We start from the raw sequence: 25239 nt of genomic DNA on the forward strand, positions 1-25239 counted from the left end.
GGACTATCTTTTGCTCATTTTGACAGTGGGGAAATAACACATTGTCAGTGCAGCCCCCCGGACCTCGTGAAGACTGAAGACAAATTAGTGACATCCCTGATCTACAGTATGACAGTGAAAGTCGTGACATTAGAAGGGTGAGAACTGCAAGTAAGTTGTTTCATCTGCATATTTGTGGTGGGAAGAGAATGACATTTGGAAAATTAATGCTGTTTTTAATGAGAACAAATAGTCAATTTATTTGAACATACACTGACTCAATCACAGCCAGTCTCATAACACATTTGATTGTCGAGGACATGGTGATTTCTCCTCCCACTCTGAGGCTGCAGTACTCAGCACTTATACAGAATGTCCAAGACTCCCAAGTAGCAGGCCTTCTCTGAGACAAAACACTGGGAGGGGTGGCCAGGGTTGAACCGCATGTGGGTGGAGTACTCAAGTAGCAGCCCCTCCCCTCGCGCCGTGGAAATTTTAGATTTAATCACCGGCATCCCATAGTTTTCCTGCTTGGTGCTCATATGAAGTGTTAGCTGCTCCGGCAGCTCTGTTATGGCCGAGAGGTTTATAACAGAGTCTGCTCCAAAGTTGAGCACCACGAGGAAGGCCTTGTCCAGGCCGTCTATCTCCCTCAGAAAGGCAAAGACATCCGCGTCGCTCCAGATGTAGCACATCCAACCCCGATGGAGAGGCAGCTGGGCCTGTCGCAGGAGACTCAGGGCCCGGTACTGAGACAGAACTGACCCGCTGTCTTTCTGTTGAGCCTGGAGAGGGCATGGAGAATATAATAGAGAATTGATAGTATCAATCCGATGACAGTGAACTACTATACAGACAACCTCATAATACTGTTCTTTTCAGTCCCACCAGGTTTTTGTGATACTGTATTTGTGGGCAAAACTGCTTGATTTTGCTGCAGCAATTCTGACATTTTGCATGGTGATATGCAATGATTTTGTCCAATTTGTCGCGAAAATGCGCTGACGAGGGGGAAAGTTTGTTGCCGTGTGGCTTGATTGAACCATACCATTGCAGTAAATGTGCAATGATTGGTTGAAATTGCGAGGCCTCTTTTTGTACTGCGGTAATGGGTCATTTTTATGTGACAATATTGTGACGATTTGCCTGTTTAATGCAGAAATGGTGCAGTGATTGGTCAAATTAGCATGCCCTTTCATAATAGGGGTGGCAGGTATCCTAGCGGTTAAGAGCATTGGGCCAGTAACTGAAAGTTTGCTGGTTCGAATCCCTGAGCCAACTAGGTAAAACATCTGTCTGTGCCCTTAAGGCACTTACCTCTAACTACTCCTGTAAGTCGCTCTGGATAAGAGCGTCTGCTAAATCAACGTTCCCAAACTCAGTCCCCCCCCAGGTGCACGTTTTGGTTTTTGCCCTAGCGCTACACAGCTGATTCAAATCATCAAAGCTTGTTGAAGAGTTGTTTTTTTGAATGAGCTGTGTAAGAGTTAGGGCAAAAACCGAAAGCTGAGGCCCCAGGACCGACTTTGGGAAACGCTGTGCTAAATGACTAAAATATAAAACGTTAATATGCAGGGAATTTGTTGATTTTGCACACAAAAAATTGTGAACACAGAATCCTGGAGAGACTGTTGTTTCAATGTTACACTGCGCTCATAACCGTTTCACTCAGAAGTGTATCCCAGATCTCATCACTAAAAGAGGAGTGTACTCTACCTCCACATTAACTGTTGTGTGGTGTGGGTGCAAAGGCAACCAGGTATGATTGGCATCACTGAAGCCAGCATTCGGCCCATCACTCCACTGCATGGGGGACCTCTGAGGGTCACGACTGGCATTCTACAGTATGGAACAGGCACATGTGTCAGCATTATAGTCCTGGATGTTGACTGTTGTACAAGCAGGCCCAGAACCGGTTGATCACTGATCCTACTGTAGACCAAGGGCTTGTTCAATACAATGCAACGTTACAGAATGTTCAGCCATGAAATTTCTATCAACGTTCAAAACATTTTACTTAAGTGAATGCATTCCAGGTTCGGTACACTTACAGGGTTAAACTTTCCAAAGGGGTCCTGGATCTCGTCAATGGTCACATTGATGTTCATCATGCCTATCTCCTCTCCATAGTAAGTGGTGGGTGTGCCGGGCAGGGTGAGCAGTAGCATGTTGATCACTTTAATGTACTCCTGGCCAACACTGGAGGAGATACGAGGTTTATCGTGGTTCCCAACCTAAAGACAATGGAGCCATTCCTCAGGGGCAAATGCTGTTTTTGATGTGCAATTCTTATCAATACAGCTTTATATCTGCTATCTCAATGTTAAACTACATTTTTACATGTCTGATGTTGACAAGTTCTGTTTTTCTAACCACTTACCACCCAGTTTGGCCATTTCCCCACTGGCATGTTGGCCATCCACAGATTGACCAGGCCTTGAGCCCCAGTTCCAGTCAGATTAGTTGGCAGGTCCATCAGATAGAAGTTGAAGGGGAAGTCGCTCTCTTTAACATAGGGTGTCCCATAGTACATCATGGTCTTGTCAGTCTCCTCATAGTCATAGGACTCAGCTACCATAAACCTGTTGGAAGTTAGGACAATACAAATTGAAATATACCACTTACTTCAAGGTGAGTCAGAATATGAAAAATCTGTAGCACTTGATATTAAGTTTCCATTATACCTAGGTAGTACGATGTACAACATGTTTATAACAATGTTGTTACTGGAGTAATAACAGCAGTATTACACATGTATAAAGCGTTACTGACAAATTATGGAAGGTGAAATGGATAGTGGGATACCTATATCGGCCTGGCTCTCTACTGTAGACGTCCATTTCTCCCCTCCAGGCCTGCAGGATATCATGCAGCCCTAACTGGGTGGTGGTGTAGTCATGGTGGAGCTCAAACTCTGTGTCAATTGTATCCTGAAAGGGGTAATAAAGGGGAGGAAAGAAGAGAACCAGGGCCAGAGAAGGCGGGAGAGATGGTATCAGTGGAGGTTACTTCCTGCACAATTCTTCTCTAGTTACTGTGCTACTGCTAAGGCTTGGTGTAATTGTGCCGAATGAGGAAAATAATGTTGACTCAAATCCAGAGAAATATGCTCCTATTAATCCCTTCCCTGTGAGAACGTAGCCTATCAGAAAGCCTGGCCTCTCGTTCTCTCCAGGGGAAAGTTCATTCCCCTATGCTGAACAATCTGGTAGCCCGTTATAGTATGCCCATGCTATTACTCTGTGATGAAGTAACTAATTCACAAGAGTGATCAGGGGGGAAATCTGGTACAGCCTACCCCACGATTAGAGAGGTATATGGGCTGAAATGAGGAGGCTTACAGGATCTTGTTGTGGGTCCACTTGGGGCTCATCCCTCAAATGCTTGGCCTCTAGGATGTGCTTCACAGCATCCATACGGAACCCATCCACTCCCTTCTCTAGCCAGAAACGAACGATCTCCTGAAGAGAGAGATGAACGGAAGCAGTTATACAGAGCCTATGGCTTTTAAAATCACATAGAACATCTGCAGGGTGAAGAAAGCAGGGCTCTGTTTTTTTTCACAATTCCTGACATTTAATTATAGTAAAAATTCCCTGTCTTAGGTCAGTTAAAATAAAGTGGTGATCCTAAGAATGTGAAATGTCAGAATAATAGTAGAGAGAATTATTTATTTCAGCTTTTATTTCTTTCATCACATTCCCAGTGGGTCAGAAGTTTACATACACTCGATTAGTATTTGGTAGCATTGCCTTTAAATTGTTTAACTTGGGTCAAACGTTTTGGGTAGCCTTCCACAAGCTTCCCACAATAAGTTGGGTGAATTTTGGCCCATTCCTCCTGACAGAGCTGGTGTAACTGAGTCAGGTTTGTAGGCCTCCTTGCTTGCACACGCTTTTTCAGTTCTGCCAACAAATGTTCTATAGGATTGAGATCAGGGCTTTGTGATGGCCACTCCAATACCTTGACTTTGTTGTCCTTAAGCCATTTTGCCACAACTTTGGAAGTATGCTTGGGGTCATTGTCCATTTGGAAGAACCATTTGCGACCAAGCTTTAACTTCCTGACTGATGTCTTGCTTTAATATATCCACATCATTTTCCTCCCTCTTGATGCCATCTATTTTGTGAAGTGCAGCAGTCCCTCCTGCAGCAAAGCACCCCCACAACATGATTCTGCCACCCCCGTACTTCACGATTGGGATGGTGTTCTTCGGCTTGCAAGCATCCCCCTTTTTCCTCCAAAAATAACAATGGTCATTATGGCCAAACGGTTCTATTTTTGTTTCATCAGACCAGAGAACATTTCTCCAAAAAGTATGATCTTTGTCCCCATGTACAGTTGCAAACCATAGTCTGGCTTTTTTATGCCAGTTTTGGAGCAGTGGCTTCTTCCTTGCTGAGCGGCCTTTCAGGTTATGTCGATATAGGACTCGTTTTACTGTGGATATAGACAAGGTCCTTTGCTGTTGTTCTGGGATTGATTTGCACTTTTTGCACCAAAGTACATTCATCTCTTAGAGACAGAACGCATCTCCTTCCTGAGCGGTATGACGGCTGCGTGGGTGCATGGTGTTTATACTATTGTTTGTACAGATGAACGTGATACCTTCAGGCTTTTGGATATTGCTCCCAAGGATGAACCAGACAATTTTTCTTCTGAGGTCTTGGCTGATTTCTTTTGATTTTACAATAATGTCAAGCATTGAGCGTGAAGGAAGGCCTTGAAATACCTTCAATTGACTCAAATGATGTCAATTAGCCTATCAGAAGCTTCTAAAGCCATGACATCATTTTGTGGATTTTCCCAAGCTGTTTAAAGGCACAGTCAACTTAGTGTATGTAAACTTCTGACCCACTGGAATTGTGATACAGTGAATTATAAGTGAAATAATCTGTCTGTAAACAATTGTTGGAAAAATTACTTGTCTCATGCACAAAGTAGATGTCCTAACCGACTTGCCAAAACTATAGTTTGTTAACAAAAAATGTGTGGAGTGGTTGAAAAACGAGTTTTAATGACTCCGACATAAGTGTATGTAAATTTCCGACTTCAACTGTATATACTGAACGAAAAATATAAATGCAACATGTAAAGTGTTGTTCCCATGTTTCATGAGTTGAAATAAAACACTGCAGAAATTGTGCATACTCACAGAAAGCTTACAGCCCTGTTCGTGAGCATTTGTCCTTTTCCAAGATAATCCATCCACCTGACAGGTGTGGCATATGAAGAAGCTGATTAAACAGCATGATCATTACACTTGTGCACCTTGTGCTGGGACAATAAAAGGTCACTAAAATGTGCAGTTTTGTCACAACACAATGCCACTGTCACGAATACTACTGAAGGTGGCTCCCCTTCCTGTTCGGGTGGCGCTCGGCGGTCGTCGTCGCCGGTCTACTAGCTGCCACCGATCCCTTTTTCCTTTTCGTTTATGTCTGTCTAATTGTTTTCACCTGTTCCTTGTTGGGGTTTTGGGATGGGTACTATTTAGCTTCGTTTTTCCTGCTAGTGTTTGTGCGGGCTTATTAGTTGTTACGTGTGATGATGTTGCGTGTCTGTTTTGGGGTTTTGCTGTCCAGTGTTGGTAACAAGGTTTTGGGGTTTGTGTAGAGCCAGTGTTTTGGGCATTTCACCCATGTTTGGACCTGTTATGTTTTTCGAAGGACATTAAAGCGTTTTCCCGTACTTTCGCTCTCTGTAGTTGACTCCTCATTCATTTCACTCACCCGACGTTACAGCCACAGATGTCTCAAGTTTTGAGGGAGCGTGCAATTGTCATGCTGACTGCAGGAATGTCCACCAGAGCTGTTGCCAGAGAATTTAATATTCATTTCTATACCATAAGCCGCCTCTCCAATACCGTTTTAGAGAATTTAGCAGTATGTCCAACCAGCCTCACGAATGGAGACCACATACAACCACACTAGCCCAGGACCTCCACATCTGGCATCTTCACCTGCTGGATCATCTGAGACCAGTCGCCCAGACAGCTGATGAAACTGTGGGTTTGCAGAACCAAAGAATTTCTGCACAAACTTTCAGAAACCGTCTCAGGGAAGCTCATCTGCATGCTCATCGTCCTTACCAGGGTCTTAACCTGACTGCAGTTCTGCATCGTAACCAACTTCAGTGGGCAAATGCTCACCTTCTATGGCCACTGGCACGCTGGATTAGTGTGCTCTTCACATATTAATTCCGGTTTCAACTGTACCGGGAAAATGGGAGACAGCATGTATGGCGTTTATTTCAATTGACTAATTTCCATATATGGACTGTAACTCTGTAAAAATCTTTGAAATTGTTGCATGTTGCGTTTATGTTTTTGTTCAGTGTACATATGATAGTTATTTCAACATGAATGTATTGATTGTAACTCAAGTCATGTCCAGTATAATGTCTGCTTGTTCTCATAACTAAGGTCCACAGATGTCATTTGACACACCTAGTCACTCATCAATAGATAAAACACAGGCATCCACTGGTTACACATGGTCCGTGTCCTGCACTTTGGGCTCTCTGACTCTGTCTCCAGTTGTAAAAACCATAGTAACTACTCAGAGATAATGAGTAACCTGGCCACTAAAACAGAGGATAAAACATAAATCAATAACCACAGCAACTGTAGCAACACATTGGTAAAGGCTGCTGAGATCCCACTGTTTTTTACTTGCATAGGAGATGGCCTGGATTATTTTCTCTCAGGTAAGCCTTACTATGCCAGCTAACTGAGTATAAAGGCTTCTCTGTGACATGAGTGGGACACCAGACTCCCTCTTACCCCGGCCGAGGTAGACTCACGTGAGAACAGACTAGAGGGGGTGAATGGGGCTGAAAACAACTCTTCTCTCTTCCTCATTCACACAGCACGTCAATCATCACCTAAAACAGGGCTAAGCCACTCTCACTCTCATTCATCACTCAGCCCTCCCCTCTCTCTCTTTACCATTCCTGGGAAACTGGGTCTTATAGCTAGGGAATAAATCATGTATATAGCATGATAAATGTATAATTATTTGATTAAAGAGATTATTTTGTATACTTTTTTGCCAGTAGTTCTGAAAGTAGCGCTCATGAGCCAAAAGTGGTCCCTGAAAATTGCGTACTACGTCACATATGTGCAGATACGTGCACCATGTAATTGCTCTCGCTCTGCTGTTTGTATCTTGCTAGCTGTCACTTAAATGGCAAGGGGCTGAAGCTCATTGTCTACAACTGTAATTGTTTGGGTTCTAGGGCTGGCCCACGTGGGGGGAAATGTAGGGAAAATGGCGCAGCACAGCTTCCAAAAAACTTGTCGCTTTCAAACTAGGGATTTTGTGGCTAATTGAGGTAACACAGTAATTCTGCTCATAGATGATGCATGTATGAGCTACACAGACACATCCAGCCCAAAGCGAGAGGTTTCAAAAATACTTACTAGTCGCCAAAGTTCGGAACAGGTCTTTAAATTGGCCACATATTGTGTGTGTGTGCATAGGCAATATCTTACAGTCATCTCTCTCCGAACATGTGGGTTGCGGAAGTTGAGGTCGGGTTGCTCCTTGAGGAACTGGTGGTAGTAACACTGCTGCCTCTCCTCAACATACGTCCAGGAGGAGTTCCCAAACACACTCACCTGGGTCGAAGACACAAACACACACACACACACACAGGGGAGTACAGTTATTTGGTTAATACTCTGGTCTGGTCATTCCTCTACAAATAGAACTTAAATTATAATAATCAATGACAGAGTGAAAATGATCCTCACCCAGTTGTTGGGGGCGTGGGTAGTATTGCAGTTGGCCCAGATATAGTAGTCTTTGTACTGTGCATGTCCACTACTGCTGAGGTTGAACCACTGGTGCGTGTCACTGGTATGGTTAGGGATAAAATCCATGATCAACTTCAACCCTGGGGGAAGAGAGGTCAAAGGTGACACTTAGGAGAGCAGTGGAAAATAAGTGAGGAATTGTACTACTACTACAGTTATTAAAATATACATATTTTGTCCAAATTGCTCACCTTTGTCATGCATGGCAGCGAGGAGTTCATCAAAGTCTTGCATGGAGCCAAAGAGTGGATCGATGTCTCTAAAGTCTTCCACATCATAGCCAAAGTCCTTCATGGGAGACTTGTAGAACGGACTGATCCAGATGGCCTTGATGTTCAGGTACTGAAAGTGATCCAGTTTATCCAAGATGCCTGAACATACGGTGCAGCAACGTTAATCAACAGTGGCTAAACTAAATGGCCGTGCATGAACCTTAAAACTCTGACACACGCAATCCTTAGCTTTCCGCCCTATGAGACTCCCAATCACGGCCGGTTGTTATACAGCCTAGATTCGAACCAGGAACACCTCTAGCACTGAGATGCAGTGCCTTAGACCACTGCGCCACTCAGGAGCCCAATATCTACTGTACCATAAAGGACCAGATCTCTTAGCTGGAGCTGTGGTAGTTCTAATAGAGGAAGGCTACAGTAAGAATATTGGGCCTGTAAAGGGTTTGTTGCTCAGGATGTTATGTATCCTTGATTACGGGAAATATGAGGGGATGTTTGGAGACTGATGTTAATGACCACCTAATGTAAGCCTATAAAACGAGTGATGCGTAAAACAAGTGCAATTCAAAGCAGGAACAACAATCCCCTGACTTCAATACCCGGCGGTAATGACTCCATGAAAGCACTCATTATGCTCTTAAATAGACTCATCAAATATAATGGTATAGCCATAGGCCTACTAATATGCACCATAATTCATAGGAGTTGGATAGTGCTCACCGTGCTACCAAAGTTTTATGAATTAGGAATGAATACGAACACCAAGTAGGCTACAAGAAAATAGGCTACTCTGAAGAATTTGAATGTACTACCTTTGAGGTCTCCGATACCATCGCTGTCTGAGTCCTTGAAGGAACGTGGGTATATCTGGTACACAGGAGAGGACTGCCACCAGCTGAGGCAACGGGGTGACATAACGATCACCGTGATGGTCAGTGCGACCAGCGCCAAGGTGCATACAATGGTCAGCCAGAACAGGATCTCCCGGGGCAGTCGGTAGCGAGCTTGGACTGAATATAAAAGCAGGACCTCTTTAGGCATGCCCGCGTAAGGTTTGATTTGGGTATAAGTATCCTTCTCTATGCCCGGGGACATCCTGACCGTCGAAGTCCTGTTCTCGTCTCCACCAACAGCATCCTCTGCCTCGTCATCCTCATGGAAGCCCGTGTTTCGGATGCACTCCCCCAGTTCCATACGACTGCCGTTGGTTGTACCGGAGCTCATGTCTCTGAACATGTGCCTGTCTACTTCTAAATCCTTTGTTGAGAGCAACTGACTCCTTGTAATCATTCGTTCAAACAACACTCTATAAAAGGTAGCACTAGTCACAGGGTCCATAGTACAACCCCCACGGAATGTGGGAAATTGGAGAGTTGTAAACGTGTGGTCAGAGATTATCCTCTTGCTGTATTTGTTGGTTTGAATGCAATGAGCTTGAATACATCGAGTTAACGTTAAGACTGAATGCAGCCACATTTCCCTAGAATCAGAAGATTAGAATTGTGAGTGATACATCTTTAGATTATGATTTATGTGCAATTTCTTCTGTCACAACTACTATAAACACTATGACAAAACAGATGTCATTCATATAAAGTCACCATCTTATCAGTTTGATAACAGGACAACCCAATATCCCAACTCTACATTGTGTGTGTATGTGTGTGTGTGTGTGTGTGTATATACACCCATGCAGGACTGAAAGATAACACACAGAGCATAGTAATTTAATCTAAATGTATCCATCCTTTATTGAAGATTATGCTCACGGTATGGTCTGAAACATCACAATGTTATATTGGGAACTATCAGGAGGTATGGTTTAAACCCACGATTGACCCCTGAACCCCTCTTCACTCAGGTGACCATGCAGAGGGGGCGGGGCAAACCCTGCCACACATCATAACCGCATACCATTCTCAAATACAGCACCTCTCATGTTAAAGGCTAAAATCAGGAATAAATAAAATGTGGAAATGATCACCATTCTATATGTCAATACTTGTAGATACACAAAAAAAGATAAAAGGAAAATCAGGATGAATAACATGGGCACTAAATCACCAAGTTCATTTCCAGCCCCCAAAACATCACAAACATTCTTATTTTTCAATCATTACAGTTAGTAATAGGGGGCGGGGCCAGCACATTGCTCCAGTTAGGGAGGAAGATGAGAATAAAGATTGTATTAATATAACCCCACGTGGGACTCTATAGCCTATATATTCCAATGAAAACTAAATGCCAGGGTAAGTTCTGTCATCAAATAACCAGGGGGAGGAAAGCATCTGTAGCCTCCGCTCAGCCTGTGCAGGGTAGTGTGAAGGTGAATTACATTCAAAGCAGCCCCACACCCTCTTAACCCAGTGTCTACTATAGCTTAAACATACCCATTAACCAGGACCCCCACCCCACCCGTCTGACCCCCATCCCACACCACGCATTCCTCCAACACAAAACATGCACAGCTAAAAAAAATCTTAAACCCCCCCAATTTTTTACATTTATTATCTCATGAAAATCAATATTGCAAAAATAGAACCACACCCAACATTCAAGTACCTAAGTCACATGGCACCAAGGCTTGTGTACCAGATCATAGCCAAGCCAGAATCCTGGGCCGAGAGCCACCTCACCGGCACACTAAATCATGCTTGACTTCTCCTTTTAACACATTTAATCAGTTTCATTTTTTCATACAAGCAATTTCTATTGAAATTTAGATAACGCAATGGAACAACCATATTACACTATTAACACGGCATTTGAAAAATAAACTAAAAGGTGAACGTCATCATTGCCTAGAAATTTGAAATTGCTAAACGAAAAAAGAACACACTTAATAATATTATCCGAGAAAAATCTAATAAAAGGCAAGTTGTTGCAAGAGTCCGTTTCTGCATTTTAAGGAGAGGGTGAGGAAAGACATAACATAGGATAATCTAAAAAGAAAGAAGTGCAAGGAGAAATGAGTAGTGAGGCTTTGTTGGGCAGTTAGAATCCCTTTAGCCCAAAAACCCAGAGTCCTTGGGCGGCTGGTTTGTACACACCCCCACACACGTAGATCTCCTCACGTGTCAATCAAGATCTCTGCTTGACTCCTAAAGTCAACAAACCAGCAACTTCCTCATCTTTACACACACAGTAGGCCACATCTGACACGTTTTTTTTAAGTTTTTTTTTTTACATAAATCAAAAATATATGGATTTGATATATATTTTAAATTTTTCTTGATCAACAGCAGGCTAGAAAGCTTATGGAAGTGAAATGGTTGAAGTTTAGGCAGTGTCTGTCAATGCAAACATTAGCTGGGTCTCCGTTGTTTTTTTGTTGTTGGTTGGAGAGAAAAGGTGAGGGGAAAAGGTGCAAAAAGCGGTCAGTCTCCAAACCCTTCCACACAAGTAATGCCATAGAATGCAGCCAGTCACTCCTATCCTGTCCACACATTTGGGTTTGTCTATCTGAAATCCCAGTAGCAATGTCCAGCCAGGCAGCCACAGGCAAGTGAGTCCCTGACCCAGTGGTGGTCCTCTGTAGGGCCCCTTGTGTCTGGAAGCAGGGACTTGGGGCCTGGTCAGTTAACAGCTAGCTCCTCCATCCTCAGCGATGGGGAAAAAGGCACCCCAGACTGCACAGGGATGGGCCACAAAATGTCCCAACTACGGCCCTCGTGTCTCTTCATCAGCACAAAAAGAAAAACCACAAAAAAGCTATAAAAAGGAAAAAAAACAACAAGTCTTAATTTGTCTAGTATATATATTTTGTATACATCGTTTATACTACCATCGCAGTCTTTCTTTCCCCCCTTTTTTAACATTAGAAAAAAGAAGAAACCTGCACACTACTCTTGCTAGTATCGCTGCTCTTTATTAAGCTTTACGTATCGGCCTCAAGGCCTTCAACAAAGCTCTAACGTGTGCGGGTTTCTTCTTTTTTCTCATGTTATTCCATTGTTAGCATGCACCTGCAGCAAAGACAGCTCAGATGTACGAGTGCTTTTTAAACACCCTTTTTTAATCAAAAATGTTTTGCAATCCTTTGTGTTGTGTGTTAACTGATTTTTTGTGTGATTTTTTAAAATCGTCATTTATGGTCCAATCGATCTCTTGGTATCGTAGGAAAAATAAAAAGGAATAAAGTGAGCAAAGATGTCTTGTGTATAAAGGAGTCCCGTTGTAGGAACAGGCAGTTCTGATGGCCAGTTACCAGGGGTCCTCAAGGTCTGCTCCAGTCTGTGGGACGGAAAGAGAGAGAGATGGAGTAGAGGAGAGGCAAAGTGAAAGAAGAGAAAATACATTGTTAGAAACAGCATGACAAGTAACTCCATAATACCTAATGACAGACTCCTCATCATAGACAGTCCTGGCTTGTTTACGTCACACCAATCCAAAATGCCCCCCTACACAACAAAACCAACTCCACTCCAAGGAGACAAGCAGGGATCGCTCCCCAGATCTCAGAGATGAGCACCTCTCCTGAAGTGCTCGACAATCACATCTGGTACATCCCCAAAGGAGGCAGCCTATAAAACAAGTCAGATTAAGAATGTGCCAATTTGAACACTTTACCTCAAGGGGACACTACTGACCAAAGAGTTAAGGGTAAAGGGGGCATGAGTACTGTAGGAATGTATTTGTATGTGTGAACTTACCAAATGATACAGGAGGGCTGCATTAATCAGAGTGAACACACAGTTAGATCTACAAGTATGCACCAGCTAACCCTCAGTGTCTATCAAGAGTGTGTAAAGTATGAGATTATCTGAGGACATGCGGACACTTGTTTTGAATGTGTGTGCCTCCATATAAAAGTGTGTGTGTAGACGTCTTGCTACGTTACACAGACAAGTCTTCAGTTGTTTTCTATGATGTCAGTATTAGAGAAAGAAGCAGGGGCAACAAGGAAGAGAGGGAGAGCAGGTGTGTGTGTGTATAAGATTTAAACAGACACACAAACACCCATTCTTTGCTAAGGGCGCGCAAAGACCGCAAGCTCTCTTTACACAAGACAAACCAAGACACCACAAGATATCACAGGAGAGTCAAAGGGCCAATCCCATGCACCTAGTACAGCACACTATCTAACAGGATACACACAGAAACACACACGGTCTGGAGGGTCCCGTTTCAGAACCCAAACCCTGGATTAGTTGTCATAACTCCAACACACACGCAAATCAATAGTTATGTATCCAGTTCATGTCCTCACACAGGCATCCCCATCATAGACTTCAGCCCACACAAGGCCCTAGGGGTCTCAGTGTGCCAGAATACATACGGTCAGACTGTTATACAGCAAGGCCACAGCATGTCATGCACCTTCCCCACCACCATGCAGCTGCTCTATATCAACCAAACCATCAGAGGACATGACATCATCATCATGAGTCAAACATCTGCACACAGCACAGCCAGTAGCATTTTGGCAGCTGGACAGAATCTACTAGTCATGCATAAGATAATGGGTTATAGATGTTAGGTGTTATTGATGGGACTGGGTGTCATCCATGGAGAGGACTGCTACTGTGTGTTAGTATCACAGCATTGCATGCATGTGGGAATGATTTTATGAAGAGGTTTGGGTTTGGAAATGGGGTGTAACAGATTCCCATAGAAATAGATGGTTCTTATGAGTTTCTGGATGTAGAATAATGTTGCCCCTAAATCACACCTGCAGGGTTGTTTTTTCCTAGCCACTGTGCTTCTGCCTCTGCACTGCTTGGGCATCTATCAACAATAACTGATGATGTAAAAAGGGCTTTATAAAATAATTTTGATTGATTGATTCTCAGTCTGTGTAGGGACAACTTCATCTTAGACTGTATAAAGACATAAGCAGAAGGGAAAAAAACCTGTCCCCGACGTGTCTTGCTTTCGTTGACTGTCCCATTTCTGCCCTGCTGGTTCTAATCTACAGAATATGTTATTATTTGGCCACAACATTCGGGCCACAACTGTAATACCTTTATCATGTTTGAAGAAAACATCATTCCACATTTTAGCAAATAAACACCAGTCTCTAATAAAAGCCGGTGGTTGAAGCAAATAAATGACAAATACAATTTGATTTGATTTAAATGCTGGGCGTTGAAAGGAAGTTTGACGGTTACATTGTATAAGGTTAGTCTATATTGTGCTAGAAAAATGTTGCAACACTATTTAAAATAATATTATGAAAACAAATGTTTTTTCCAAATTTCAGTACCAGCATATGTCGCGAATGATGGGCTGTGCCCATAGAAATAGTGATCATTCTAGTTCTGTGGCTGTGACATCCCTGAGCTCCAGAATGGATAAGTCTTTTGTGTGTAGCTTGTGCTCTATGAATACATTTTTTTATTAAAGACTGCTAGACAACAAAATAATGTCAGTGACAGAGCAAAAGGAGTAAAAAGTGGAGTATCCAGCAGGGCTAGGCCGAGTGTAAGCTAGGCCGGGCTAAGTCTGATGAGAGGGGAAAACATACTGTAAGAAAGACAGGGGTATGAAAGAGGTTCAAATATGTATATAGACATATATTAGTGGAATATGTGTTCTAGAATACATTTGAGAAAAGAGCATCCTATTACTCACCCCATCCACTTCCCTGTGTGGGTTCAGCCGGTTGTACACTACTTCGATAACACTGCGTCTGAGTGGTGAACACACACACACACACACAGTGAGAGAAGTAAACACACCCTCTAGAAGTCAAGAAGTAATTCACACGAATGACAGGTTTAGGACTAACCTAGCAAATCCACCTAGTGCAATCAATTTTTTTTACTAAACCATTTACCCAAGGAGGACATTTACACAGGAGCTATTCACCATGTGAGTCTAATGACTGTGTGTGATTACAGGGAAGGCAGAGAGACTTGAGTAAAGTGAGGGGCTCTTACTTGCTGGCGAGGCCTCCCCCTGGTGGCAGGTTGGGGATGCTCTCTGAGGACAGATTCCTCATGACCGTCACCAGGTCGGGAATACCCTCCTCTCCTGCCTTCTCTATGATCTCTGAGACAGACAGAGACAGACAGACAGAGAGGAGGGAGTTTGAGAGATATGAGGGGGGTGATAATTATTGGGATTTAAGATTGCTACAAAAAAAGATTGCTACAAAAAACCACAACTTCTGTGAGACGAGTGAGTTTGAGAATGTTTAGTGTGTGTGCATGAGACAAAGGAACAAAGGTCAGAGAGAGAGAGAGAGTGAGAGAGAGTGAGAGAGAGAGTGAGAGGGGGAGGCAGACAAGAGGAGAGAAGAGACGGGAGAAGGAAACCCTTGCAGCCCAGTTGGACTGGTTAGGCCAGGTGCCAGTTAGATGTTCCGCCAGAGCATTCCTCTCTGGAGCAGAGCATTCCTCTCTGCTTGGCAGCAGCTCCCGCCTGCGCTTCCAGCCAAACAGCGCTCCGGGCCAACTCCAGGGAAAAGAGTTTACATAACCCCTGAAGACTTTAGAAAACTCTCGCCTGCTTGCCAGAGTATGTCAAATGTCCAAAAGACAGCCGAAAAAGAGGATAAGAGAGAAACAGAGTTGGTAGGGTCATTTGTCAAGACTGCAAGAGAGAGGGAGAGAGACAGACGGAGAGGATTCTAAAACGGGGTGAAGAGAAGTATGATGGAGACAGGAAGAGGGAGACTGTTGGAAGAAAAGCAGTGAGTGAAGGAGAGGAAGAGAGGGAATGTGGAGTGGGAAAGGGGGTCAGGACATTAACGTGCTTCAGTGGGAGTTGATAGGTGTTCGCTTGAGCTCCAGCTGGCCTAAGTCAGCCAGCAAGTCAGTCAGTCTACCTGGCTGTGTCTCGGACTAGGCGGGTTGAGGTTTATTAAGTGTGTGTGATGGATTGGAGGCAGTCTTGTGTTTGAGACCACCTAAAGCGAGACCGATTCAAAACCAAGACCAGAGAAAATCGAGTCCGAGTCAAGACCGAGATGAGGACAATGGGTCCGAGACCGAGTCGAGACCAGAAAGATGCGAGTCCAATTCAAGACCATGATTGTAATTTTGTCAAATTACCACCATAATAATATTTCATAACATATGGATTCTTTAGACATTCAGAATAGTGAATAAAGGCAGGCTGAGGGCAAATAGAGCCAATCTACAAATTATTACTAAACCAAACACAGTAGGGAACAATGGGCCTTCTACGCCTTCAGAGAAGGCCTAAGGATTTTGAAAAAAATTATTATAATAATATAACAATGATAATTATATTCTGATGAACTATGTTCTGATTTAATCTCTTCAGTTTTTGTTTGAAAGGAAAGGGTTAACACTGAGGAGAAAAAAAGATCCAATCAGGATTTTTCTTTGCTGGTTTCTGGGGAGACAAATCTAGCTAGCTAAGTCAGCCATAGGCAAAGCCATCAGAAGATAGATAAAGGTCCCACAGTTGACAGTGCATGTCAGAGCAAAAACCAAGCCACGAGGTCGAAGGAATTGTGCGAGAGCTCCGAGACAGGATTGTGTCGAGGCACAGATCTGAGGAAGGGTAACAAAACATTTCTGCAGCATTTAAGGTCCCCAAGAACACAGTGGTCTCCATCATTCTTAAATGGAAGAAGTTGGGAACCACCAAGATTCTTCCTAGAGCTGACCGCCCGGTCAAACTGAGCCATCGGGGGAGTAGAGTATTGGTCAGGGAGGTGACCAAGAACCCGATGGTCACTCTGACAGAGCTCCAGAGTCCCTCTGTGGAGATGAGAACCTTCCAGAAGGACAACCATCTCTGCAGTTTAACAAAAGGCACCTAAAGGACTCTCTAACCATGAGAAACAAGATTCTCTGTTCTGATGAAACCAAGATGGAACTCTTTGGCCTGAATGCAAAGCGTCACATCTGGAAGAAACCTGGCACCCTCCCAATGGTGAAGCATGGTGGTGGCATCATCACGCTGTGGGGATGTTTATCAGCAGCAGGGACAGGAAGACTAGTCAGGATTGAGGGAAAGATCAACGGAGCAAAGTACAGCGAGCTCCTTGATGAAAACCTGCTCCAGAGCGCTCAGGACCTCAGACTGAGGCGAAGGTTCACCTTCCAACAGGACAACGACACTAAGCACACAGCCAAGACAAGACAGGGGTGGCTTCAGGACAAGTCTCTGAATGTCCTTGAGTGGCCCAGCCAGAGCCCAGACTTGAACCTGATCTAACATCGCTGGAGAGACCTGAAAATAGCTGTGCAGCGACACTCCCCATCCAACCTGACAGAGCTTGAGAGGATCTGCAGAGAATTATGGGAGAAACTCCCCAAATAGAGGTGTGCCAAGCTTGTAGCGTGATACCCCAGAAGACTCAAGGCTGCTTCAACAAAGTACTGAGTAGAAGGCTTACACTTGTGTAAATGTAATATTTCTAAAAACACGTTTTTGCTTTGGATTATTAGGTATTCTGTGTAGATTGATGACAAGAAAAACATTAAGCAATTTTAAGTCAAGGGGTCTGAATACTTTCAGAATGCACTGTATTCTAAGCCATTTAAGAAAATTCTATAGAAATATATCTTGGGAAAGCGGCCGTGCTTTTGGACAATTAATAGACACTCCAGTAAACAAAACCAAACATATGTCTTGTCCAGGACTGGAGTCTACACAGACCGGGGCGCTGTAGCCAATCAGAGCTACAGTAGGCCTTATAACAAACAAGCCATCATTCACTTTGAACTGGATTGTGTGTTTACAGGCAGTTGCAACAGTGCGACTTTAGATCATTAGAACGCATTCGTCAAATGCCACAAAATACATATGAATGGATTTCTGCAAATACGTAAACACCACAGGAGTCCTCTTACACTTCGGAACTTTACAGTCCTATTGATCAAACAACCATGAAAAGGTATCTCTCCCTCAGTTATGCACCTCAACAACAACAAGATCAACAACTAATGCTAGCCAGAGCAAGATGAGCTAAAATCTAACAAAGAAACATTACATAAAACCTCTATCTTTTTCAGCTGTCAAACTTGCACTGATAAACAATGGGGAATTGTAGCCTCCTCGTCCTTCTGCAGCTTGCCTGCCAATGCATGCTTGTCCCAACCAAGCACCCAAGCTAACTGGCTAAACTTGGCAGGCTTGCTAGCGAGCTACAGTACCAGTCAAAAGTTTGGACACACCTACTCATTCAAGGGTTTTTCTTTACTTTGACTATTTTCTACATTGTAGAATAATAGTGAAGACATCAACACTATGAAAAAACACATGAAATCATGTAGTAACCAAAGAATTGTTAAACAAATCAAAGTATATGTTATATGAGATTATTCAAAGAAGCCACCCTTTGCCTTGATGACAGCTTTGCACACTCTTGGCATTCACTTTCAAGTATAACTTTTGTATGACTGAAGCCTTTAGTGAGAGGTCTAACGCTTTAATATTTAGTCATTTCTTCAATCCGAATTCATATTCATTATATAAGTAAGCCCGTTTAATTTGTTCAGGATTGCCGTTCAAAATAAAATTGAATATTTCTTTCTCATAAACTGGGATATGACTGAAGAGCTAATCCGAGTGATTTTTCCACAAACAAACATGTATTTTCCTTTCCATTGTAGCAAGATCTTATCTATTTTTGCAAACTTTCTATTAAAATTAAGTAAGATAATTTCTTTCTTTCGGGATATACCGGATATGTCCACGTCACCAGACCATTTTCCAATACGTATTATAAACTCAGCAAAAAAAGAAATGTCCTCTCACTGTCAAATGCGTTCATTTTCAGCAAACGTAACATGTGTAAATATTTATATGAACATAACAAAAATTCAAAAATTGAGACATAAACGGAACAAATTCCACAGACATGCGACTAACAGAAATGGAGTAATGTGTCCCTGAGCAAAGGGGGGGGGGGTCAAAATCAAAAGTAACAGTCAGTATCTGGTGTGGCCACCAGCTGCATTAAGTACTGCAGTGCATCTCCTCCTCATGGACTGCACCAGATTTGCCAGTTCTTGCTGTGAGATGTTACTCCACTCTTCCACCGAGGCACCTGCAAGTTCCCAGACATTTCTGGGGGAATGGCCCTAGCCTTCACCCTCCGATCCAACAGGTCCCAGACGTGCTCAATGGGATTGAGATGCGGGCTCTTCGCTGGCCATGGCAGAACACTGACATTCCTGTCTTGCAGGAAATCACGCACAGAACGAGCAGTATGGCTGGTGGCATTGTCATGCTGGAGGGTCATGTCAGGATGAGCCTGCAGGAAGGGTACCACATGAGGGAGGAGGATGTCTTCCCTGTAACGCACAGCGTTGAGATTGCCTGCAATGCCAACAAGCTCAGTCCGATGATGCTGTGACACACCGCCCCAGACCATGACGGACCCTCCACCTCCAAATCGATCCCGCTCCAGAGTACAGGCCTCGGTGTAACGCTCATTCCTTCAACGATAAACGCGAATCCGGCCATCACCCCTGGTGAGATGAAACCGAGACTAGTCAGTGAAGAGCACTTTTTGTCAGTCCTGTCTGGTCCAGCGACAGTGGGTTTGTGCCTATAGGCGACGTTGTTGCCGGTTGTTACGAATCCCTTTGGCCCGACAGTCTGGGGGGGATGGTAATGGGACCCGTAACACAACTCACCCAAATTATAACAGTGACAAAGTAACGGTGAGAACGAAATAACACAGACAACTTAATTACCGTCAAACACTCAGGGTTTATTTCTAAACACACGGTAAAGGGGGGCAGGAAAAAGGGGCTGAGCTGGACCCAAGGAAAGAAATAATAAGTATTCAAAAATACCCCTAAGTTAGACTAGTGTACTTCAACAACTAACTAACCAAAAATACAGTGGGTGGTCCACCCAGTTCTAACTAGTGTTTTTAACAAAGTTTACCTACGGGTAGTGTATGCCCATGGGCGAACTGTCTGGTTACCCCCTTTTCCCACTATCAAAGAAAAACTCAAACACCATAACAAAACCAATACTCACAGGTGGGGACAAAGTGACATGTAGTTGCTAAACCACACAATGGATCTACAGACATATGGCATTGACAGAGAGATTGAGCTCCAGAGAAAACAACTGACAGGGTTTTTTAACCAAGGGAAAGTGAATGTGATTGGGTAGGAGAAAAGGAGCAGGTGTCTTCTGATTAGCGACTGGTATGGTCACCTGTGAGTAGGGGAGAAAAGAAATACACACAGGATACACACAGCATACTTGTATCCGTAACACCGGTGATGTCTGGTGAGGACCTGCCTTTCAACAGGCCTACAAGCCCTCAGTCCAGCCTCTCTCAGCCTATTGCGGACAGTCTGACCACTGATGGAGGGATTGTGCATTCCTGGTGTAACTCGGGCAGTTGTTGTTGCCATCCTGTACCTGTCCCGCGGGTGTGATGTTCGGATGTACCGATCCTGTGCAGGTGTTGTTGCACGTGGTCTGCCACTGTGAGGACGATCAGCTGTCCGTCCTGTCTCCCTGTAGCGCTGTCTTAGGCGTCTCACAGTACGGACATTGCAATTTATTGCCCTGGCCACATCCGCAGTCCTCATGCCTCCTTGCAGCATGCCTAAGGTATGTTCACGCAGATGAGCAGGGACCCTGGGTATCTTTCTTTTGGTGTTTTTCAGAGTCAGTAGAAAGGCCTCTTTAGTGTCCTAAGTTTTAACTGTGACCTTAATTGCCTACCGTCTGTAAACTGTTAGTGTCTTGACGACTGTTCCACAGGTGCATGTTAATTCATTGTTTATGGTTCATTGAACAAGCATGGGAAACAGTGTTAAACCCTTTACAATGATGATCTGTGTAGTTATTTGGATTTTTACAAATTATCTTTGAAAGATAGGGCCCTGAAAGAGACATTTCTTTTTTTTGCTGAGTTTAGCACATATATCATAATTTGGTTGTAATCCAGAGGTTAGAAAAAGTATCTGGGATGCTCTAAAAGAAAACATGAATCATCAAGGTACAATGACACCTTAGCATACCCATTGTTGTCTTAGTTAGCAATTGACTGGTAGATATCATAAGTTGAAACGTCTTTCCTACCTTACCGACTACCGATGTCATTCTTCTGTGAGCTGCTCCATAAAATAACCAGCTGAGAACTGCACACTCTTGCTGTCTGCGTATGATATTCTGCTGAAACTAGGTTGTGTGTGCAGCGCGCATGTGAATATGTTTCACGTGCTTTGCAATTGTGTAGACTACTTTGTGTGTGATTTCTCTATTGTACTACATAATCGATAATGGACATAATCGAAGTCGTATACCTAAACTACACTATTTTGATACGCATCAGTAGGGATTAAGTAGTGAGTATAAGCAATGCCCACTGGAAAAAAAGTGGTTTATACCTCTACACTACTGGCCCTTTGTGTTTTACAAGAAGTGCACCCTCCTACATGAGTGCGCTGATATTATGGTTGCTGTCCTTTCAGAATCACAAACCTGTCACACACTGAAGGTCTATAGGATCACCACTGTACTAACCTGTCACACACTGAAGGTCTATAGGTTCACCACTGTACTAACCTGTCACACACTGAAGGTCTATAGGATCACCACTGTACTAACCTGTCACACACTGAAGGCCTATAGGATCACCACTGTACTAACCTGTCACACACTGAAGGCCTATAGGATCACCACTGTACTAACCTGTCACACACTGAAGGCCTATAGGTTCACCACTGTACTAACCTGTCACACACTGAAGGCCTATAGGATCACCACTGTACTAACCTGTCACACACTGAAGGTCTATAGGTTCACCACTGTACTAACCTGTTACATACTGAAGGCCTATAGGTTCACCACTGTACTAACCTGTCACACTGAAGGTCTATAGGTTCACCACTGTACTAACCTGTTACATACTGAAGGTCTATAGGTTCACCACTGTACTAACCTGTCACACACTGAAGGTCTATAGGTTCACCACTGTACTAACCTGTCACACACTGAAGGTCTATAGGTTCACCACTGTACTAACCTGTCACACACTGAAGGTCTATAGGTTCACCACTGTACTAACCTGTCACACACTGAAGGTCTATAGGTTCACCACTGTACTAACCTGTCACACACTGAAGGTCTATAGGTTCACCACTGTACTAACCTGTCACACACTGAAGGTCTATAGGTTCACCACTGTACTAACCTGTCACACACTGAAGGTCTATAGGATCACCACTGTACTAACCTGTCACACACTGAAGGCCTATAGGATCACCACTGTACTAACCTGTCACACACTGAAGACCTATAGGTTCACCACTGTACTAACATGTCTATAATAGATATAAAGGCTGTGAAGATACTGAATTTATGTTTTAAGAAAGGAGTGGATATATTTGGCCTGGCGAAGCAGTGACTGAATGGAAGCTGATAATTATGTTTTTTACTCCGCTGGTCTCGGGAAGAAATGACGAGTCTTCACTGTCCTAGACAGAGTCAAGACGGAGTACAAATGTATCCAACACCGAGACAAGAATGAGACACCCAATATGCGGTCTCGAGACCGGACTTGAGTCTCGAGTACTACAACACTGATTGGAATTGTGTCCCGGGTAGGAGTGTAATACATTTAGACTGGGGTTGCGGTCGGATTCTCCAACCTTCTGCCCTGAGTGTGTTCACTCCTTCACATGGATTAAAAGCAAGTCTGAAATATGCTGTAAACTCCCTACAATACTAAATCGATGCTTTTTAAAGCCGTAAGGGGGAGGAAACGAGTGCACACTTCACACTTGTAGAGAATGGTACTACAGAATGGTACTAGAGAATGGGATGGCAGCCTGGATGAAGACAACAGGATGGAGGGGAAGTGAGTCATGTGTACAATCATTCTCACCTTCCACACGAGACTCCAGGAACTTATCCAGCTCTGTATCTTTCTTCACCGCCTCCTCTGACACTTTAGGGCAGTTTGGCAAACACACCAACACAACACTCATGTTATCCCGACTTCCCTGTGGTGGAGGGGGGAGAGGGATGGAGAGAGAATCATTACATGTGGGGGCTCTTAACGCTGATGCCAAAACGAGAGAAAGAGCTTCCAAATGAACTTCCTTACTTAGTGCAACAAAACACGCTACACAATCGTTTACATTTCTACATGTTAAAACACACAAACGGACATACACAAACACCCACACTAGCCTCACTGTACCTTGTGCAGGCAGGTGTCCAGCACCTGGTTGCAGACCTTCTCCAGGTCGTGGGACACCTCCAGACGGGACTTGACAAACTCGCACAGCTCCTCGTTGCTCATCACGTCCCAGATACCGTCGCAGGCCAGCACCACAAACTCATCCTCTGGGGCCCTCTCAATCTCAAACACCTCGGGCTCTGGTGACACCAGCTGCTCCGTGGCACCCCTCCCATCCACACACTTGTAGTCGTAGTCTCCCAGGGCCCGGGACACGGCCAGGGAACCATTTACTCTCTGGATCATTACCGAGCCACCTGCGTTCTGGATCCTCTCCTTCTCCCGTGGGTTGCAGGGCTTGTGGTCAAGCGTGGAGAAGCAGACATGCGCGTTGCGGTAGAGCACGGCCCGTGAGTCACCACAGTTGATGAAGTAGAGGTGCTCTGGCGAGAGCAGTACGGCCACGGCCGTCGAGCCGCTGCGGTCCATACCGTTACGCAGGTCTGAGAAGTTCCTCATGTGCTCATCGATGTTCAGGAAACCGGTGCGGATCCCCGTCTTGACCGCATCCACGGTGGGGGCTGGGGTGACACCTTCAGGGCCCGGGGAACCCATGCTGTGGGTGATGATGTGCCCCAGCAGGTGTTTAGAGGCATAGTTAGCCACGCGGGAGCCGGCGTGGCCGTCGTAGACAGCGAAGAAGGACCAGTCATCCAGGCCATGGGGTAGACCCACCATAGCGGTGTGGGCGTCCTCCATCTCCACCCGCCAGCCCTGCATGCTGCTCAGGCCATAACGGAGGTTGTTGCCCTCACCGTGGGCATTGTGCTTCTCCGTCTTGGGCTTGTCCAGGAACGCCCCCATGGCTTAGGCCACCACCTGGGGACAGGAGAAGAGAGGAGGAGAAAGGGGGAGGGGATGATGTCTGGTTAGTTTGCAAAAAAAAAAAAAAAAAAAAAATTCACTTCTGAGATGGGCCTATCCAAACAGAGCAACTGAAAACAGATTGTATTCAATTCTTGTTGATAAAAGTTAAATGCCAACAGTAAGGAGTTTGTTTCCTGATGCCTCCCACATTGCATCTGCTGTGGTGTCTACGGAGAATGTCTATTCAGAACAGAACACGTCTTTATAGCAACCAACAACTAAACCCACACAATGAGATTACAACACATTGACTTAGTTGGCGTGGATGCCAGACTGCATTCAGTGATGCACTCAGTATTACATTTTAAAAAATGTAATACTGAGGAAAAGTCAGAAATGTACCCTTGTCATGTTGAAATCTGATTTCTATACGAAACAAAAATATACATTCAACAATTTAAGATTTTACTGAGTTACAGTTCATAAGAAAATCAGTCCGTTGAAATAAATTCTCTAGGCCCTAATCTATGGATTCCACATGACTGGGAATACAGATATGCATCTGTTGGTCACAGAAACCTTTAAAAAAGGTAGGGGACTGGATCAGAAAACCAGTCAGTATCTGACGTGACCACCATTTGCCTCATGCAGTGCAAAATCTCCTGCCATAGAGTTGACCAGGCTGTTGATTGTGGTCTGTGGAATGTTGTCCCACTCCTCTTCAATGGCTGTGAGAAGTTGCTGGATATTGGCGGAAACTGGAACACGCTGACGTACACGTCGATCCAGAGCATCCCAAACTTGCTCAATGGGTAACATGGCTGGTGAGTATGCAGGCCATGGAAGAACTGGGCCATTTTCACCTTCCAGGAATTGTGTACAGATCCTTGTGACATGGGCCGTGCATTATCATGCTGAAACATGAAGTGATGGCGGCGGACGAATGGCACGATAATGGGCCTCAGGATCTCGTCACAGTAACTCTGTGCATTCAAATTGCCATAGATAAAATACGATAGTGTGAAAAGGAAAAACTTACTGCACCTTGAAAGTCTTGGAGAATGTAAATCCACCATTAAACGTCAAGATATCACCTCGCCAGATCAGAGACACTTTATAGAACAACATTCTATTAATGAACTGAGTTGCGATGGGATTAAAAAATTAATCCACCACGTAAAGTTGGTGACTATGACAACAGATTACTTCAAAGAGAAGCCATGTGGATATATCAATTCAATTGTGTATCTCCACACCAT

General features: G+C 44.1%; 2 protein-coding genes across 4 annotated transcripts in view; both read right to left on the reverse strand.

The window, feature by feature from the left end:
• Window positions 1-194: 194 nt before the first annotated feature.
• Window positions 195-9484, reverse strand: slc3a1 (solute carrier family 3 member 1). The gene is made up of 10 exons (XM_055890011.1): window positions 8844-9484; window positions 7990-8169; window positions 7736-7878; window positions 7475-7600; window positions 3321-3440; window positions 2785-2909; window positions 2360-2561; window positions 2031-2213; window positions 1696-1818; window positions 195-764 (listed from the first exon to the last, which is right to left on the reverse strand). Exons 1-10 carry the CDS (start codon window positions 9367-9369, stop codon window positions 336-338), a joined length of 2157 nt encoding a protein of 718 aa, XP_055745986.1. The 5' UTR covers window positions 9370-9484; the 3' UTR covers window positions 195-335.
• Window positions 9485-9757: 273 nt separating this feature from the next.
• ppm1ba (protein phosphatase, Mg2+/Mn2+ dependent, 1Ba) overlaps window positions 9758-25239 on the reverse strand; it is a 50017-nt gene continuing 34535 nt past the window's right edge. The window contains exons 2-8 of one of the 3 annotated variants that reach the window (XM_055890015.1): window positions 23135-23992; window positions 22817-22934; window positions 14913-15024; window positions 14605-14662; window positions 12684-12700; window positions 12365-12554; window positions 9758-12264 (exon numbers count right to left, since the gene is read on the reverse strand). In XM_055890015.1, the coding sequence (XP_055745990.1) occupies window positions 12524-12554; window positions 12684-12700; window positions 14605-14662; window positions 14913-15024; window positions 22817-22934; window positions 23135-23977 (1179 nt within the window). In that variant the 5' untranslated portion in view covers window positions 23978-23992 and the 3' untranslated portion in view covers window positions 9758-12264; window positions 12365-12523. The remainder of the gene's footprint in view (window positions 12265-12364; window positions 12555-12683; window positions 12701-14604; window positions 14663-14912; window positions 15025-22816; window positions 22935-23134; window positions 23993-25239) is intronic. The other 2 variants (XM_055890017.1, XM_055890016.1) reach the window with 2 other exon arrangements.

Source organism: Salvelinus fontinalis, chromosome 30 (assembly GCF_029448725.1).
Source record: "Salvelinus fontinalis isolate EN_2023a chromosome 30, ASM2944872v1, whole genome shotgun sequence".
In the NCBI taxonomy this organism is placed as follows: Eukaryota; Metazoa; Chordata; class Actinopteri; order Salmoniformes; family Salmonidae; genus Salvelinus; species Salvelinus fontinalis.